The following is a 17716-nucleotide window of genomic DNA, read 5'->3' as shown; positions in this document are numbered from 1 at the left end:
ACCAATTAAGCATATTAGGTGATGTGCATCTCTGTAATGAGAAGGGGTGTGGTCTAATGACATCAACACCCTATATTAGGTGTGCATAATTATTAGGCAACTTCCTTTCCTTTGGCAAAATGGGTCAAAAGAAGGACTTGACAGGCTCAGAAAAGTCAAAAATAGTGAGATATCTTGCAGAGGGATGCAGCACTCTTAAAATTGCAAAGCTTCTGAAGCGTGATCATCGAACAATCAAGCGTTTCATTCAAAATAGTCAACAGGGTCGCAAGAAGCGTGTGGAAAAACCAAGGCGCAAAATAACTGCCCATGAACTGAGAAAAGTCAAGCGTGCAGCTGCCAAGATGCCACTTGCCACCAGTTTGGCCATATTTCAGAGCTGCAACATCACTGGAGTGCCCAAAAGCACAAGGTGTGCAATACTCAGAGACATGGCCAAGGTAAGAAAGGCTGAAAGACGACCACCACTGAACAAGACACACAAGCTGAAACGTCAAGACTGGGCCAAGAAATATCTCAAGTCTGATTTTTCTAAGGTTTTATGGACTGATGAAATGAGAGTGAGTCTTAATGGGCCAGATGGATGGGCCCGTGGCTGGATTGGTAAAGGGCAGAGAGCTCCAGTCCGACTCAGACGCCAGCAAGGTGGAGGTGGAGTACTGGTTTGGGCTGGTATCATCAAAGATGAGCTTGTGGGGCCTTTTCGGGTTGAGGATGGAGTCAAGCTCAACTCCCAGTCCTACTGCCAGTTTCTGGAAGACACCTTCTTCAAGCAGTGGTACAGGAAGAAGTCTGCATCCTTCAAGAAAAACATGATTTTCATGCAGGACAATGCTCCATCACACGCGTCCAAGTACTCCACAGCGTGGCTGGCAAGAAAGGGTATAAAAGAAGAAAATCTAATGACATGGCCTCCTTGTTCACCTGATCTGAACCCTATTGAGAACCTGTGGTCCATCATCAAATGTGAGATTTACAAGGAGGGAAAACAGTACACCTCTCTGAACAGTGTCTGGGAGGCTGTGGTTGCTGCTGCACGCAATGTTGATGGTGAACAGATCAAAACACTGACAGAATCCATGGATGGCAGGCTTTTGAGTGTCCTTGCAAAGAAAGGTGGCTATATTGGTCACTGATTTGTTTTTGTTTTGTTTTTGAATGTCAGAAATGTATATTTGTGAATGTTGAGATGTTATATTGGTTTCACTGGTAAAAATAAATAATTGAAATGGGTATATATTTGTTTTTTGTTAAGTTGCCTAATAATTATGCACAGTAATAGTCACTTGCACACACAGATATCCCCCTAAAATAGCTAAAACTAAAAACAAACTAAAAACTACTTCCAAAAATATTCAGCTTTGATATTAATGAGTTTTTTGGGTTCATTGAGAACATGGTTGTTGTTCAATAATAAAATTAATCCTCAAAAATACAACTTGCCTAATAATTCTGCACTCCCTGTATGTTTGGGTGTGCTCACATTGGTTGCCTACCACTTTTTCTTTCCATCTCCTCTTGCTATTATGAGGTATGGCCGTGTAGCACCCAAATTTGGTACTGTTTAGGTTGTGCACCCACAACTTAGTTTCTATTTATATTTTTATCTAATAAGACCCAGTCCTATGTGATTTACTGGACGTTTGTGTCTAACTGGTAAAATGTTACGTCTATCAGCGTAGATTCCAGGAAGAATATGATGCCATGCTTTATAATACTGAATCAATTAGTCTAGTATCATAGATAGCGGTAACACTACATGGTAGCACATTGCATCTTCTGGGCTCTTTTACTCACCGCAATTGAAGTCTCCAGTTACTTTTCGTTCTATTTGATTAGAAATTCAGCCAGACGTTACTAGTGTCACTACAATAACTATGAAGAGAATCACACACTGTATGGTCAAAGTGGCTGTATAGCACCACCTGCTGTTTGTTTTTTCTTTGTCCGGCTCACTGAGAAGGCCGCACACGCTCAGTTTTGTCCTTCAACTGCTTCCTGAGCTGGACAGGGAGAGAGAAGCAGCAGAATGGACACGCCCCCTGAGCTGCAGCAGAAAAGACACTCCTCTTAAGCTGTCAGCTTCATATAAATCTAGCAGAGCAATGAATGGGAGATCTCTGGATACATGTGAGGTACAGGGCTGGTTCTAGCTTTGTTAGAAAGAGATTGTCAGGTACTATATGATGTCTGATATCTAATTTTCATTTTTTGCGTTATTCATGTGATAACCCCTTTAACTTTTGATTTATAAGAAACGTCGCCCAAGTTCTGCATTTAGGTCTCTACTAGGGATGAGCGAATCAACTTCGGATGAAACATCCGAAGTCGGTTCACATAAAACTTCGTTTCAATACTGTACAGAACGAGCGCTCCATACAATATTAGAATGTATTGGCTCCGAACCCGAGTTCGGCAAATGGTTTTTTACAGTATAAATCGATTTCTGAAGTTATTATGCGAAGTCTTGCGAGATTTCGCGAAGTAATAAATTCGGCTCATCGGAGCCAATACATTCTAATACTGTACGGAGCGCTCGCTCCGTACAGTATTGAAACAAAGTTTTATGCGAATCGACTTCGGAAGTCGATTCACTCATCCCTAGTTTCTACAGGGTGGGCCATTTATATGGATACACCTTAATAAAATGGGAATGGTTGGTGATATTAACTTCCTGTTTGTGGCACATTAGTATATGTGAGAGGGGAAACTTTTCAAGATGGGTGGTGACCATGGCGGCCATTTTGAAGTTGGCCATTTTGAATCCAACTTTTGTTTTTTCAATAGGAAGAGGGTCATTTGACACATCAAACTTATTGGGAATTTCACAAGAAAAACAATGGTGTGCTTGGTTTTAACGTAACTTTATTCTGTCATTAGTTATTTACAAGTTTCTGACCACTTACAAAATGTGTTCAATGTGCTGCCCATTGTGTTGGATTGTCAATGCAACCCTTTTCTCCCACTCTTCACACACTGATAGCAACACCGCAGGAGAAATGCTAGCACAGGCTTCCAGTATCCGTAGTTTCAGGTGCTGCACATCTCGTATCATCTGAAGGCAATCGTCTATGCTGTGAAGATACGCGATGTGCAGCACCTGAAACTATGGATACTGGAAGCCTGTGCTAGCATTTCTCCTGCGGTGTTGCTATCAGTGTGTGAAGAGTGGGAGAAAAGGGTTGCATTGACAATCCAACACAGTGGGCAGCACATTGAACACATTTTGTAAGTGGTCAGAAACTTGTAAATAACTCATGAAAGAATAAAGTTACGTTAAAACCAAGCACATCATTGTTTTTCTTGTGAAATTCCCAATAAGTTTGATGTGTCAAATGACCCTCTTCCTATTGAAAAAACAAAAGTTGAATTCAAAATGGCCAACTTCAAAAGGGCCGCCATGGTCACCACCCATCTTGAAAAGTTTCCCCCCTCACATATACTAATGTGCCACAAACAGGAAGTTAATATCACCAACCATTCCCATTTTATTAAGGTGTATCCATATAAATGGCCCACTCTGTACTATAAACTGTAGTGAAAATTGGGCAGATTAAAAAGATTACTGACTAGATCATGAAGCATATAAGTAAAGGGATTTTCTGAGACTTTTTAACTGATGACTAGGGATGAGCGAACCCTGGAAGTTCAGGTTTGCCGGGTTCAGCCGAACTTCAGGTCAGAGTTCGGGTTCGGGACCTGAACTTGAACCCGAACCCCATTCAAGTCAATGGGGACACGAACTTTATTATTTTCCGTTATAACATGGTTATAGCAGAAAATAATAGCATTCTTAAGACAGAATGCAAAAGAATATTTAGGAGTAAAAAAATAAAAAAAACTCACCTCATCCACTTGATCGTGCTGCCACAGTGTCTTCTGTCTTCTTTCAGCAGGACCTGCCAAAGGACCTGCAATGACATCACCGTGCTTACCACGTGGTGAGCACGGTGACATCATCGCAGGTCCTTTTGCAGGTCCTGCTAAAAGAAGATATAAGACACTGTGGCAGCGTGATCAAGTGGATGAGGTGAGTTTTTTTTTTTTTTAACTCCTAAATTGCCATATTCTTTTGCATTCTGTCTTAAGAATGCTATTATTTTCCGCTATAACCATGTTATAATGGAAAATAATAAAACCACCCAAACACCGAACTGGTGTTGGCAAAATACACCTGCACTGTGAATGTTTACATGGTGTGTTCAATAAAAACATGGTAACATTTAATTCTTTGTGTGTTATTAGTTTAAGCAGACTGTGATTGTCTATTGTTGTGACTCAGATGAAGATCAGATCACATTTTATGACCAATTTATGCAGAAATCCATATAATTCCAAAGGGTTCACATACTTTTTCTTGCAACTGTATATTGTAAATTATATGGTATTTATTCCTTTTCCCATGCTTTGTGTAATATTTGCTTTCCCCTTGTATTTTAGAGTATGGCGCTTCCACACAGTCCTGTTCAAAGACTTTTATTGTTACCAGTCATACTTCTTAGTCTGCTGGGTTCTGGCAATGGAGGCGCCTATTATGGAATGAAACCATTACCTCCTCAGATTCCACAATACCAGCCTATGGGACAACAAATGCATCATATGCCAATGGGAAAAGATGGCACACCAATGGGGCACATCGGAAAGGAGAAGGCACACATGCCACATTATGGAAAAGATATACCACAGATGCCAATGTTTGGTAAAGATATGAAGGCGAGAAAAGATGGAAAAGGTAAATATTCTAAAATTTAAGTAAATGTAATGCTCTTGCGCTAGTACAAAGAGTGCAAAACTAAATAGCATTAAATAATAATAGACATATTAGATATTGCCATGTCCGTAACGAGCAGCTCTATAAAAACATCACATGATCTACCCCAACAGGTGAACGCCGTAAAAAAATTAAACTGTGCCAAAAGAGCCATTTTTTGTTATCTTGCCTCACAAAAAGTGTAATATCGAGCAATCAATTATCAGATGTACCCCAAAATAGTACCGATAAAACTGTCACCTATCCCGTATTTTCCAAAATAGAGTCACTTTTTGGTAGTTTCTACTGTAGGGGTGCATCAAGGGATCTTCAAATGCGACATGGCAACTTAAAATTATCCCAGTGAAGTCTGCCCTCCAAAATCCATATGTTGCTCCTTCCCTTCTGTGCCCAGCTGTGGGCCCATATAGCAGTTTATGAACACATATTGACTTGTGTTTTGCTGGTAACTCTTGCTGCCTTACAGGAAAAAATGAATTAAAATGGAAAATCTGCATAAAGAAATAAAATTTAGAAATTTCTCCTCTATTTTCCTTTAATTCTTGTGGAACATCTAAAGGGTCAACAAAGTTTGTAAAATCATATTTGAATAACTTGAGGGGTGTAGTTTATTGAATGGGGTCATTTATAGGTGGTTTCTATTATGTAAGCCCCACAAAGTGACTTCATAACTGAATTGGTCCTTGAAAAAGTGAGTTTCGGAAATTTTCTTAACAAAATCTTTTTTTAACAATCTAAACTTGTACTCCATCTAACATCCCCCCCAAAAAAATTACATTTATAAAATGATGACAACCTAAAGTAGACATATGGTGAATATTAGTGATACCTCATAAAATAGTCATTCATTATCTTAAAAGCAGAGAAATTGAAATTTGAAAATTGTGAATTTTTCTACATTTCTGGTAAATGTTGGATTTTGGAGAAATATATTGACTCTAATTTACCACTGTCATGAAGTACAATGTGGCATGAGAAAACAGTCTCAGAATGGCTTGGATAAGTAAAAGCGTTCCAACGTTATTACCACATAAAGTGACGTGTCAGATGTGCAAAAAATGGCTCGGTCCTTAAGGTGAAAACTGGCCCAAGGTAGAAGGGGTTAAACCGAAGACTACTTTCTATCTTCAATAATGGAACAGAGTTCACATTTGCAAGCATTTATTCAGGATCTCTGTTGCAGGTTTCATCAGCAATTTTGGACAAAAAAGTCCTGCATGACAGACTCCCTAAAAGAAACATGATGGACCCCATTATAGTCAATTATAGTCAATGGGGTCTGTCTAATGCCATTAGTTTCAGTTATGTGCTGGATCCGTCACTTACTTGTGGGTGGGAGATCATTGGCGCTAATGTGAAAGCAACTTTAATGGATTCAGTTCACACTTATGAGCACAGTATATTAACTTTTCTGACATACATTGGCATTAAAATTATTGATGCAGCAAATATTCTGTGGGCACTGCTATATGATTAGAAATATTTGCTGGACCTTGCTATGTGGATGGCACAAAAAGTGTGGAAAGCACAGCAGTTCTGTGTTGGAACTAGTATTTAGTTTGCTTCATTATTTCATGGACAGAACAGTAACATGTAGCTTCAGGGTGACAACACTTGCATCCTTAACCTACTGATTGCACTACTATTTGGAACAATTCTGCTGGTATTATTTGCATTAATTTATTGTGATACCTTGACTGAGAACAAAGGATTGATGCTGGTGGTGTGGCAGGATACTGAGGGATGGGAACATCTTGGGGCTGGACTGAGTAGCAAAACAACAATGGTTTACTTATCAGTGCATGACTTATAGTGGTTATAGTTAAACACTTCAGTAACACCATGAGCAACAGTAGAATAACTGCTGTGTAACATGTCTCCCAGTTATGCACCAGAGTGCTCTGTGTGTGTCTCCTTAACCACTTCCAGACCGGGCCATTTACCCCCTTCCTGACCAGGCCTAATTTTGCAAATCTGACATATGTCACTTTATGTTGTATTAGCTTTGGAACACTTTTATTTATCCAAGCCATTCTGAGATTGTTTTCTCTTGACAGATTGTACTTCAGGATAGTCATAAATTTGAGTCAATATATTTCACCTTTATTTATGAAAAAATCCCAAATTTACCAAAAATGTTGAAAAATGCGCAATTTTCAAAATTTCAATTTCTCTGCTTATAAAACAGAAAGTGATACTTCATAAAATATTTATTACTTAACATTCCCCATATGTCGACTTTATGTTGGCATCATCTTGTAAATGTCATTTTATTTTTTTAGGACGTTAGAAGAGTTAGAATTTTAGAAGCAGTTCTTAAAATTTTTAAGAAAACTTTCAAACCCACTTTTTAAAGACCAGTTCAGGTCTGAAGTCACTTTGTGGGGCTTACATAGTGGAAACCCCCCATAAATGACCCCATTGTAGAAACTACACCCCTCAAGTTACTCAAAACTGATTTTACAAACATTGTTTACCCTTTAGGTGTTCCACAAGAATTTAAGGAAAATAGAGATCAAATTTCTAAATTTCACTTTTTCGTCAGATTTTCAATTTTAATCCATTTTTTTCTTTAACATATCGAGGGTTAACAGCCAAACAAAACTCAATATTTATTACCCTGATCCTGTGGTTTACAGAAACTCCCCACATGTAGTGGTAAACTGATTAGCGTGCAGCTGCCATCTCTGACTGGACGTTCCAGAACGTCCATTCAGAGATAAACGACCAGCCCGAGGACGTTTATAGTAAATGGGCAGTTGTGAAGCGGTTAAACAGTCTCTGTACTCAGCTATAACAACACAGTCTCTTGTGTCTTAATTATACCATTGGTATGCTAGGTGCCGCCTGTTTTTTTTGCTGAACTTCTCTACAGACTCATGACTGGCCACTGTATTTTAGCCTATCACAAATAGACATGAGGGAATAAAAAAAAAAAATTATTTGGCCGGTTCGCCAAATTTTCCGAATAGATTTGATTCGATCCAAATTTATTTGCTACGAATCGTGTTAAAAAAACTGCTATTTCCTGGCTGCAGAGAGCTTGTATAGTGGTGTAGAACACTGTGCCTTGCAGTAACACGCATAGGGAGTCTGCTGTGGTAGTGAAACAATACTGTGAGTCAGTATGACACGCACATGACAGGCGTCGCTCTTAGAATCACTGCACACTTCACTTATTTAGGCAGTTACCGGCCAAAACTGACCAAATAACTCAAGTGTGAACTCAGCCTTACAGGTCGATGTTAGCGCCAGGTATAAAGAACCATGCAGAGGCCCAAGATCCTACTGTAGCGTGAAAGAGCGCACTCCTTTTACACCGTCAGATGATTCCACATAGATGTCTACAGAACCTGTTCTGTTTAAAGAGGACCTTTCACCAGAATAAAACATCTAAACTAACTATACAGACATGTAGAGCGGCGCCCAGGGATCCCCCTGCACTTACTGTTATACCTGGGCTCCGCTCCGTTTGCCCGGTATAGCCTCCGGTATCTTCATAGTTAGGCTCCACCCAGGGGAACCTGACGGCGTCTCCTTCTCCCATGCTGTAGCACTGGCCAATCGCAGCGCTCAGCTCATAGCCTGAGAGGTTTTTTTTTCTCTCAGGCTATGAGCTGAGCGCTGCGATTGGCCAGCGCTACAGCATGGGAGAATGAGACGCCGTCAGGTTCCCCTGGGTGGAGCCTAACTATGAAGATACCGGAGCCTATACCGGGAGAACGGAGCGGCGCCCAGGTATAACAGTAAGTGCAGGGGGATCCCTGGGCGCCGCTTTACATGTCTGTATACTTAGTTTAGATGTTTTATTCTGGTGAAAGGTCCTCTTTAATGCTTAAACAAGTAGAGCGCCCCTGACAGAGTGGAGAGGGTGTCAGCAGTAAGTTTGTGTTGATGTCACTGATTATTTTGCCCTTCCTCTGATCCATCAGAACAATAACCCCCCCAAAAAACGGATCTTGTCTGTTTAGCATCCGCCTTCACTCAGTCAGCATTTGGTCAGTAATCCATCAGTATTGCTAAAGACAACAAAACAAGAGTGGATTCAAAAAAGAGATGAGACGTGAATGGAATATTTGCATGTCTTCTGTGTTTTGTACCCACTCCTGCTTTTGGCTACCAAATTATAAGCCAATTCTGATGGGACCATACAGGCCTTACAGCTGCTACACAGACAGGATCCGTTGTGCGTCTTATTTTTCCTTCCTTCTGACAGATCAGAAGAAGAGTCAAATAAATGATGATGTCAACCAGGCCAAATGGCAAAATAGTGGCCCAGTCATGGAGTGGGGAGGGTGGGAGAACAGTTTGAGAAGTCCACAGAGTGGCCCAATGACATAGTGTTGAGGTAACAGCAGCATGAGGAGACCACAGAGTGACCCAGTGACATAGTGGGGAGGTGGCAGCAGCAGCATAAGTAGACCACAGAGTGGCACATTTACATAGTGTTTAGATGGCGGCAGCATGAGGAAGCCACAGAGTTGCCCAGTGACATACTGTTGATTTAGCAGCAGCATTAGGAGGCCACAGACTGGCAAGGTGACATAGTGTGGAGGTGGCAGCAGCAGCATTAGGAGGCCACAGAGTGGCCCAGTGACATAGTGTTGAGTTATCAGCAGCATGAAAAGGCCACAGAGTGGCCCAGTGACATAGTGTTGATTTAGCAGAAGCATGAGGAGGCCACAGAGTGGCAAGGTGACATAGTGTGGAGATGGCAGCAGCAGCATGAGGAGGCCACAGAGTGGCCCAGTGACATAGTGTTGAGTTAGCAGCAGCATGAGGAGGCCACAGAGTGGCCCAGTGACACAGTGTTGATTTAGCAGCAGCATGAGGAGACCACAGAGTGGCAAGGTGACATAGTATGGAGGTGGCAGCAGCAGCAGCATGAGGAGGCCACAGAGTGGCCCAGTGACATAGTGTTGATTTAGCAGCAGAATGAGGAGACCACAGAGTGGCAAGGTGACAGAGTGTGGAGGTTGCAGCAGCAGCATGAGGACCACATGTGCAGGATTTGCTCCCCCAGGTATAGATGCACAACTGCATATGGGGTTAAGCATTTCCTGCCTCTTAAGACCACGTTATTTTGTCATGTAATTTGATTTAGCAGCAGCATGAGGAGACCATAGAGTGGCAAGGTGACATAGTGTGGAGGTGGCAGCAGCATGAGGAGGCCACAGAGTTGCCCAGTGACATAGTGTTGAGTTAGCATCAGCATGAGGAGGCCACAAACTGGCAAGGAGACAGAGTGTGGAGGTGGCAGCAGCATCAGCATGAGGAGGCCACACAGTGGCACAATGACACAGTGTGGAGGTGGCAGCAGCAGCATGAGGAGACCACAGAGTGGCAAGGTGACATAGTGTGGAGGTGGCAGCAGCAGCACGAGGAGCCAACAGAGTGGCAAGGTGACAAAGTGTGGAGGTGGCAGCATCAGCAGCATGAAGATGCTACAAAGTGGCACAATGACAGAGTGGTGGGGTGGCAGCAGCATCAGAAGACCACAGAGTGGCAAGGTGACATACTGTGGAGGTGGGTGGCAATAACAGTACCCGCTGACGATAGTGGGTGTAAGAAGGAGCACTTGACATCAGATGTGTGGCATCAGGCAGGTGGCAGCATCAGAATAGTAGCTGTGGCAGGTAGCCAGAAGAAACCGGTCTCTTTTGTCAAGGTTTGGGTGAGGCAGCATGGATGATTTAATCTGACGCATCAGGCATTGGTGGGTGGAAATCCTGGCTGATCCATACCTGATTAATCTTGACAAAGGTCAGTCTCTCCACATTTTGGGTGGAAAGGCGAGTTCTCCTAGGGGTAACTATGTCCCCCGCTGCACTAAACATCTGCTCTGATGCCACACTATTGGCCGGCAGGACAGCTTTTCCAGGGAAAACTCGGCCAGTTGCGACCACAAATCCAGTTTGGCTGCCCAGTAGTCCAGCGGATCTTCAATTTCGGGTGGCAGGGTGCTGTCCAAGTATGCCACCACCTGCTAGTTCAGGTTCTGCTCCAGATCTAGCTGCTGCTGTTGGTGAGTAGTTTCTTCAGTAGGCGGGTGAAGAAAGCTGCTCATCAGTGACTCTAGACGATGGCGCAGATAGACAGCGGCCAACTGACTACATAGGATGTCTCGATAGTAGTTCAGTTTGTCCTCCCTCTCAGCGGGTGTAAAAAAGGCCCCCATTTTGGAACAGTAGCGAGAGTCTAACATGGTGGAGAGCCAGTAGTCATCCCTCTGCCGAATGGTGACAATTCGGCTGTCACTACGCAAGCAACTGAGCATGCATCGGGCGATTTGCACAAGTGACTCGGAGAGACTCCCTGCCTCCATCTCCACTGCATACTGCCACAGTGTGTCTGGGTCCTCTGTCTCCTCTTCCTCGTCTCCCTCTTGCTCCTTCAGGTGCTCCTGCTTCTCCTCTCCTGTCACTTGTATAGAAAAACCACCCATTTCACTACACATTGCTTGTTGTCCTCCTACTCCTCCTCCTCCAGTTCAGCCCCTACAGGGCTCGTGTGGCCATGAGATGTAGGCGCCAGGTCTCCAGTCCCCTGACCAGACAGATTTACCAGCATTTTTTCCAGGACATGAATCAGTGGAATTACGTTTTTCATCCCGTTTGGAGAGAGTCCAGGGAAGGGCTACTAAACTAGTACATGGATCGCAGGATAATACTTACCAGGAAAGAGTAAAAGACCTTAACATGTATAGCTTAGAAGAAAGACGAGACAGAGGGGATATGATAGAAATTTTAAATACATAAAGGGAATCAACAAGGTAAAAGAGGAGAGAATATTTAAAAGAAGAAAAACTTCTACAAGAGGACATAGTTTTAAATTAGAGGGGCAAAGGTTTAAAAGTAATATCAGAAAATATTACTTTACTGAGAGAGTAGTGGATACATGGAATAGCCTTCCTGCAGAATTGGTAGCTGCAAATACAGTGAAGGAGTTTAAGCATGCATGGGATAGGCATAAGGCCATCCTTTATATAAGATAGGGCCAAGGGCTATTCATAGTATTCAGTATATTGGGCAGACTAGATGGGCCAAATGGTTCTTATCTGCCGACACATTCTATGTTTCTATGTCCTGGCGACTGACAAATAAAGTGGCCTCCTGAGAGGGCACGAGCAAACAGCAGGTGTTGCGCATGAGCTGCCACTGGCTAACATCGAAGTTACACAGGGGACTACATCTGTCTGCCTGTATCATCAATAAATCATTTATGGCCTTTCTCTGTTCGTATAGTCGGTCCAACATATGGAGGGTGGAATTCCAACGGGTGGAAACATTGCATATCAGTCTATGTTGGGGGATGCCGTTCTGCTGCTGCAGCTCAAGGATGGTGTGCTTTGCGGTCTACGAGTGACTGAAGTGCATGCAAAGTTTCCTGACCATTTTTAGGATGTCTTTCTGATGGGTGGAAGACTTCAGGAACCAGATCCCTCCTTGACGCAGTGCCGACACCATGTTCCTCCCATTGTCGATCATCATGGTTCTGATTTTGAGTTGTTGCAGAGAAAGCTAGGATTTGATTTCTTGATGAAGGACACGGAGCAGTTCCTCCCCTATGTGACTCTGTTCGCCCAGGCAAACTAGGTGCAGAACAGCGTGACACCGCCGTGCCCTGCACATGTGGTATGCTGGTGGGGCACTGTGAATTGTCCCTGCAGTGAAGGATGAGGACACAGTGGAGGATGAGGAGGCAGAGGCGGACATTGTTACAGGACTAACGGCGTGAGAATGTGGAGGCGAAAGCATCGTTACCTGGCCAAGTTGCTGGTTTGGCTGGGCAGGAACCACATTTACCCAGTGGGCCGTAAAGGACATATATTGTCCTTGACCATAGTTACAGCTCCACACGTCGGCGCTGCTGTGCACTTTGGCACACAACGACAGGCTCAAGGACTGGCCCACCTTCTGTTCTACATATTTGTGCAGGGTTGGTAGTGCCTTTTTGGCAAATAAATGACAGCTTGGGACTCTCCACCTCGGCTCAGCACAAGCCATCAGTTCTCTGAAAGGTGCATAGTACACCATTTGGAAAGGGAGGGACTGTAGCACCAGCAACTTGGCCAGGAGCATGTTCAGCTTCTGCGCCGCTGGATGAGTGCACGCATACTGTTGTCTCGGTGATCGATTGCTGACCGAATGACTGACGAGGAGTAGGAGGGTCTGACATACTGTTAGATCAAATAAATAAATAAAAAGGAGATTAATACACCCCAAAAATGGTTGTAATTTTCTCACTTAAACACACAACGGCTAATAAACCACCTTTTTTTCCCACTAATACACCCTAAAAAAGGCTTTAGAACATATAACTGCACCCTGAACAGCAAATAAACCCTTATTTTTTTCCACTAATACACCCCAAAAAAGGCTATAATTTTCTCACTTCACCACACAACGGCTAATAAGCCCCCTTTTTCTCCCATTATTACACACCAAAAACGCTTTAGAAAATATAACTGCACCACTGAACGGCAAAAAATACTTTTTTTTCCACTAATACACGCCAAAAAAAGGTTGTAATTTTCTCACTTCACCACACAATAGCTAATAAGCCCTTTTTTTCCACTAATACACCCCAAAAGAGGCTTTAGAACATATAACTGCACCGCTGAACGGCAAATAAGCCTTTATTTTTTTTCCACTAATACATGCCAAAAAAGGCTTTAGGACATATAACTGCACCGAACAAGGGCTAATAAGACGTAGAAATATTTCCTAGTAATACATCCTGTTAATGGCTGTATCACACGGCACTTGCACCCCAATAAAGAGATAGGTTTGCTGCAATTACAGAGGTATCATCTAATGCAAACATGAAAGCAGCAGTATAATGCCAATTTGGATCCCCAGTCGGAGCAGCAAGGTGTAATAGGATTGCTCTTATTACCCAGGCTGTACACTCCCCTATTGGACCCTGTTTTCCTTTTATAATGTGGAATAATTCCTCCCTATCCTTTCCCTACACTTCTAATTATCTTTCCATGAACTTCTATTCAGCAAAATAAAAGTTTTCAAGTCTTTCCTAGCACTTTCCCTAGCGCCTGCTAATGTCTCTCCCTGCACTAAGTACACTGGAAAATGGTAGAATCCGAGATGGCTGAGGCTATTTATAGGGCTGTGACATCACAGGGCTGGCTGGCTACTGATTGGCTGCATGCATGGCATTGTGGGTGATCCCTTGTTCCCAGAGTTCTTTACTCCATGTCCTAACATGTGCAGCAGCCATTTTAGGAAAAAAATGCAATTCGTTACCACCAAGTGTGAGGAAATTTGGATTCGGTGAGAATCAAATTTTTTCTGTAATCTGGATCAAATTCCACTTTTTCAACTTCGATTCGCTCATCTCTAATCACAAACAACTGTCCTGCCCTGACTGTAGCTCTCCTGACCTGAATTAACTGCAACATAGATCCCTACATCTGTCCGAATGAGGCCCAACTAGTAGTAAATTAGGACATCATTAACCTCCTTACTTGTTTAGAAAGCTACTAAAATGTTCAGAAATCCGGAAAAGCAGAAAAAGCAGCATATGGCCCACAGGAAAACCTGAACTGGCTCTTCTGGGATCCATAAAAGCTGCACAGGCCTTATCTATGGTACATACACTATTATTTGTGCCACTGTCAATGGTGTAGACCCCCTTCCCCAACACTTTGATGTTCCATGGTCCACAAATATAGTTTGGATTGTATATGTACTCCATATAGAATATCATAATGATATACATATGAAGTTCTTACACAGAGAGCCCAGTTGTATTTTATTGGACCATCTCGATATTATTTTTGCGTAGTCTGCATCAGTGATGGTCAGTTCGCTGGTGAACACTGCGAACTGACCATCACTGGTCTGCATGTTCATTCAGCAACTAGATTTTAAAAAAAGTATTTTTACTTTTAGTTTTTTATGATTGGCACTTGGCCATTGCGTCTTAAACTTTAAGGATAATGACCATAGTTCATTAATAATATTATTTTTATTTATTAGCATTATTCAGAAGTAAGGAATAATTTGTACTCTCTGAGTGGTCTGTTTTCCCTTTGTCCTGGTAATCTGTTTTTTTATTATTTTTTGGGGGGAGGGGAAAGTTGTTTAAACCAAAAAGTGAGAAAAAAGACTACATTTACCTCAATCTACAATCTAGTAGAAATATACAGGTACAAATGATATTCTGCCTTATTATTAATGCAACCCTTTTCTCATCTTTAGCACTAAATATGGTCAGTGGCGACTATCTTGGACACCAGTCTACAAAATGTATTCATTTTATATAGGAACACTACACTATTTTAAATCACATTTTACCTATGGTAGTTGTCAGATATGAAATTGGCATCAGAGAGGGAATATGACTTTTTTCTTTCTCTTTACCAGAACTTCCATTATCTGCACGAAGAGGTGATCAAGGCCCATCTGGTGAACAAGGACCAAGAGGCCCCCCAGGCCCCCCTGGACCACCAGGGCAAGGACTGCCAGGACCTAAAGGAAATCCCGGTCCAGCTGGTCCACCAGGATATCCCGGAATTGGCAAGCCAGGAATGCCAGGCATGCCAGGAAAACCAGGAGGTATTGGAATACCAGGCCCAAAAGGAGACCAGGGTCCAAAAGGAGAATTTGGACAAAATGGACAGCCAGGGCCCCAGGGGGCACCTGGGCCTGCTGGACTAGCTGGTATTGGAAAACCAGGTGAACCAGGTTTACCAGGACTTCCAGGACCAAAAGGGGAACCTGGATTTAAAGGACCATCAGGATATCCTGGAATTGCAGGCCCAAAAGGAGAAAAGGGATTCGGTATACCAGGATTACCTGGGCTTAAAGGTCCTCCAGGATTACAAGGACCACCAGGCCAATCTGGCTTACCTGGTATTGGTAAACCTGGTATGAATGGCTTCCCTGGACAAAAGGGTCATCCTGGTAATCCTGGGTTGCAAGGACAACCAGGACCAGAAGGACCTGCTGGACCACCTGGGCTTCAGGGTCCACCAGGACTTCCAGGTGTTGGAAAACCAGGCCAAGATGGTCTTCCCGGTGAAATTGGATTACCCGGAGGCAAAGGTGATCAAGGGCTTCCTGGTTTACCTGGAGCTCCAGGTCTTCCAGGAATAGGTAAACCAGGTTTTCCTGGACTTAAAGGAGATCATGGTTACAGTGGACCACCAGGCCCCATTGGACCAAAAGGTGAGAAAGGCCATATAGGTGAACCAGGCATAGGAGGCCAACCAGGTGAGCCAGGTCCACCAGGTTTGCCAGGACCTATGGGACCTCCAGGTGTTGCTGGATTTACAGGACCCAAAGGAAATCCTGGTAATGGAGGTGCCGAGGGACCACGGGGAACAAAAGGTGAGCCAGGAATTCAAGGTCTTCCAGGTAAAGAAGGATTTCCAGGTGAAGTGGGGCCTCAGGGTTTGAGAGGTTTTCCAGGACCAATTGGTCCTAAAGGAGAAGCTGGACACAAAGGTTTAACTGGACCACCTGGTGCACCTGGATTGCCTGGGCCAAAAGGAGAAGTTGGATTTCCTGGTGAACAAGGTGTGCAAGGACCAACTGGAATACCCGGTCTTGCAGGACCAAGTGGTCCTATTGGTCCCCCTGGACTTCCAGGGCCAAAGGGCGACCAAGGGTTACCAGGGGCACCTGGTCTACCTGGTGTTGGCAAAGTTGGTTTGCCAGGACCACAAGGTCCAATAGGGCCTTCTGGAACAATAGGACCCCCTGGACAGCGTGGCTTACCTGGTCCTCCTGGTCCACCAGGTGCACCTGGACTTCCAGCAGAAATCCCACCGACACCACCCGGAATGGGACAGTACCTACCAAATATTGGACCTGCAATTGATGGAGTAAAAACCCCAAATGGTTACACAGGAAAGAAAGGAGGTACAGTTCCAGTTCTTGAGATGCCAGCCTTTACAGCTGAACTAACCACTGCCTTTCCACCCGTAGGAGAACCCATAAAGTTTGAAAGATTACTTTATAATGGCAGACAAGGTTACAACCCGCTCACAGGCATATTCACTTGTGAAATTCCTGGAATCTACTACTTTTCCTACCATGTCCATTGTAAAGGTGCAAATGTTTGGGTTGCATTGTATAAGAATACCGAACCATTGATGTACACATATGACGAGTATAAAAAGGGCTACCTGGACCAAGCCTCAGGAAGTGCAGTGGTCCCACTGATGCCCGGAGACAAAGTATATATTCAAATGCCATCAGATCAAGCATCTGGACTCTACGCCGGGCAGTATGTCCACTCATCATTCTCTGGATATTTATTGTATCCAATGTGAACAAAATTTAGTAGAAACTCTTAAATTAAAATTGCTTGTACGTTTTTTTTTATATTGGTAATAACTGCCTTAAAACACTGCTACCAGTGGCAAAACGTTGCTAAATGGTATGTTTGTGGCCTGAAGGCAATGTTGGACCATCCTTTACCACGGCTAAATCTTTTATTGTACTATGCACATTATATACAGAGTGAAGACTTTTTTTACATTGAATTAAGGTCTGGTGATACCCTCTATGAAATAAGTGTCCTGGCACATATTGCACATACAGATCAAAGCATTAACGCTGAAATAATTTCAACTACATTATAATTATTTGAAATTAATATATTTTATTGCATAGTTTACAGTTAGATTTCTGGAGAAAAAAAAAAAAAGAAAAATGATCTGTGTGTATTCAAATGTAGTGCCCATATCTGGCCACCTTGGAAAGGTGTAGGAAATCCGGGTTAATATGTTTTAGTATGGGGTAGAGAATGCACTGATATTTCTATTAGAACTCAAACAATAACCTTGAAGGGGTTCTTTCCACAAGCAGCTCTTGTCAATGGGTTGTGTCTGGCATTGCAGCTTATCATTCAAGGAAATGAGGCTGAGCTGCAATACCACACACAACCTGTGGACAGGAGTGGCACTTTTTGGAATAA

General features: G+C 43.1%; 1 protein-coding gene across 3 annotated transcripts in view; it reads left to right on the top strand.

The window, feature by feature from the left end:
* COL8A1 (collagen type VIII alpha 1 chain) overlaps positions 1–17437 on the top strand; it is a 114418-nt gene extending 96981 nt beyond the window's left edge. For all 3 annotated transcript variants that reach the window (XM_040423285.1, XM_040423287.1, XM_040423286.1), the window contains 2 exons: positions 4441–4732; positions 15157–17437. In XM_040423285.1, the coding sequence (XP_040279219.1) occupies positions 4441–4732; positions 15157–17069 (2205 nt within the window). In that variant the 3' untranslated portion in view covers positions 17070–17437. The remainder of the gene's footprint in view (positions 1–4440; positions 4733–15156) is intronic.
* Positions 17438–17716: the final 279 nt, after the last annotated feature.

Source organism: Bufo bufo, chromosome 3 (genome assembly GCF_905171765.1).
Source record: "Bufo bufo chromosome 3, aBufBuf1.1, whole genome shotgun sequence".
Taxonomy (NCBI): domain Eukaryota; kingdom Metazoa; phylum Chordata; class Amphibia; order Anura; family Bufonidae; genus Bufo; species Bufo bufo.
This window is presented reverse-complemented; position numbering and strand designations above follow the sequence as displayed.